The sequence below is a fragment of the Babylonia areolata genome, chromosome 34 (genome assembly GCF_041734735.1).
Source record: "Babylonia areolata isolate BAREFJ2019XMU chromosome 34, ASM4173473v1, whole genome shotgun sequence".
Classification (NCBI taxonomy): Eukaryota; Metazoa; Mollusca; class Gastropoda; order Neogastropoda; family Buccinidae; genus Babylonia; species Babylonia areolata.
This window is the reverse complement of record NC_134909.1, coordinates 15,179,889-15,182,388: the sequence shown is the minus strand read 5'-3', so window position 1 is coordinate 15,182,388 and position 2,500 is coordinate 15,179,889. Positions and strand designations below refer to the sequence as shown.

Genomic DNA, 2,500 nt, shown 5'->3' with positions numbered 1-2,500 from the left:
CACTGATTGTGTCTCTTCTGTCTTCTTCAGTTCTTGCTTTTTTTTCCGCATGCAAGATATTTCTGAGGAATGGAAGACTGGAACTTGATATCAATTATCTATCAATCATTCTATCATCAATCCTTGGCTTAAGTCAAGGTTAAGGTATTAAAAGGTACTTTTTTCTTTTTTGTAATGTTTTTTAAACTAAACACACACACATTCAGTCATGCTCTGGATAATTATATCTGCAGCCAGGGACATGACCCTTCATGAGATCCTGAGCAACTTCCTGACGAAGTCTCAGATCAGTAACAGTGTTCGCAAATTTTCTTTTTTACACTTCACAAACAAACTGTTCCAAGATATATACAACGCTCCTGATCGCTGTCATCCTTTTAATGTTTTAGTTTTCATTTAATCTAAAAATGACTAAAACAGGGCTCAACATTTGCGGTTCGACTCGGTGACTGCCAGGGGCAAGTAGATCATCGTGTTGGGCAAGTAATGTTTTCACTGAACTTGCCCAACCAACAAGTTATATTTTTCATGACTAACATGTTGTGTTTTCAAAAATATCCATCATGCTACCGACATTTTGAGCCAGGTGACTGACTTTGAGTTTGACAAGTGATCACTGGAAAAAAAATCAATATCATGCAGCTCTAAAAGGTGGATTGCCAATGGCTGCTACTTTAGAGAACTACTACTAGTAATTTTTCTTGCTGCATTTTTTACTTCCACCCATCATACATCACATAACTCAAAATCACAATGTGACTGTCTATGAAGAGGAGAGACAATGCAGCTTGAGAAAAAGCTTTTAACTGAAATGGCTGAACAAATTTCAATGGCTGACAGGAAAAAAAAAAACTGCAAAAACATGCAAAAGGCAATGTTTTATCAAGTGAGACAGAATACTTGTCTCGGTTGTTCAAAACAACATTCTTTTTTTTTCTGAAAATCAATAAAACAAACATCAGTTAAAGAACAGGGTTTGACTGCTTCTCTTTCTTTGTGTGTGTGTGTGTGTGTGTGTGTGTGTGTGTGTGCATATATTATATACTATGCGTCTGAAAGCACTGAGACCTTGTTTTGATCTGTCTGGGCAAGTGAATTTTCCAGTGACTTGCCCGACTGGGCAAGTGGGAAAAAAAAGTGAATGTCGAGAACTGTAAAACCTCCCACACAAGCTGTAATCTTTGCATTTCTGAATGGGATAAGTATTATTGTTGTTGATAAGTAATCCATTGTCTGATCATGCAGTGAAACTGGTAAAATAAATTATGATTTTATTCAAATTCTCTTATCCTTACACTTACAGCTACTTTTTTTCTTTCTGCACCTTTTTTTCCACTTTCTTGAAATAGTTCTCTTATTTCAAACGAGGAACATTTACCATACTTAACAGAGAAAATTAATTATTGACATTCACCAGCGACACGCATGACTGATCAACAGGTGCTTCTGTTGACAAAGACTTCACTATCGAGTCAAAGGCATGTGACTGTAATGTAAGCACATCCGACAAGGAAGTGATAACAATGCATCTTACTTAACGTATCAGTTTTAACCCGAAACATCAAACACTTTTCACTGTCACGTGATGATGTGCAAAATCAATTAACTTACCGCTGTTGTTTCAATGGTTTCCTTGTCACTCACGTCACGACGAAAACGTTGAAGCAATCTGTCAACATCGTCCGAGAGATGACGGTCAACGGACTCAAATGTTTGTCCTCTCTCCAAAACGTTCATCAGGTCACCAGCATGTAAAATGTGGACATTCTTCCCCCATTTTTCCGCTTCTGTAAGCGGGTGCAAGTGCAAAGTGTTTGCAACTGCACCAAACCTTCTTGATTTCCCCTGTACGCAATTACACAACGTCAACACGATCACAAGACAGCAGAAAGAACACAAACTCCGCCGCGCCATGTTTGTTGTGCTTCTGCTCCTGTATTGTTGCGCAATGACGTAACAAGCAGGGCTGGCGTTTTGTGAATTGGACAACGCAAAACTGAATGCAGATTATCTCTGATATTACTGAGGTTATCTATTACTAACTAATTTTCGTATTTGATTTGTTTGCCTAGTCAAGATTTGAGAAAGAAAGAAAAATCTGTCATTTCCAGATGCATCCGAATTTAGCTGCCAGCTTAGAACGGAACGTCTAAAGATATAATCTACTCACAATTGCAAGACACCGGCCAAACTAATATGCCAGGACTTTATTACTATCAGCGTACTTATAATTGTTCTTCGTGCATGATGTTAGATAAAAGCTGAGTGCAATGTGTAAACAAAAGAATGCACGTGCACACAGAGCAAACACATTCATTTTTTTCTTACAATTTGTGTTTCAATTCAGTTTCTAGACGGTGTCCAAGCGTGCGGACTGATTCGTTTTTGCTACACCACACCTGCAATTAAAATAAGTGAATAAATAAAATAAAATAAAAAGGGGGGGAGGGGTGGCGGGGGCGGGCAGATACCAAATACCTACCCAGCGTGTTGATCAGGC

At 38.4% G+C, this 2,500-nt stretch overlaps 1 protein-coding gene across 1 annotated transcript in view; it reads right to left on the bottom strand.

Moving 5' to 3' along the window:
- LOC143277386 (sortilin-related receptor-like) overlaps window positions 1-2,102 on the bottom strand; it is a 125,447-nt gene extending 123,345 nt beyond the window's left edge. Inside the window, exon 1 of the mRNA XM_076582169.1 lies at window positions 1,612-2,102. Within this exon, the coding sequence (XP_076438284.1) occupies window positions 1,612-1,914 (303 nt within the window). The 5' untranslated portion in view covers window positions 1,915-2,102. The remainder of the gene's footprint in view (window positions 1-1,611) is intronic.
- Window positions 2,103-2,500: the final 398 nt, after the last annotated feature.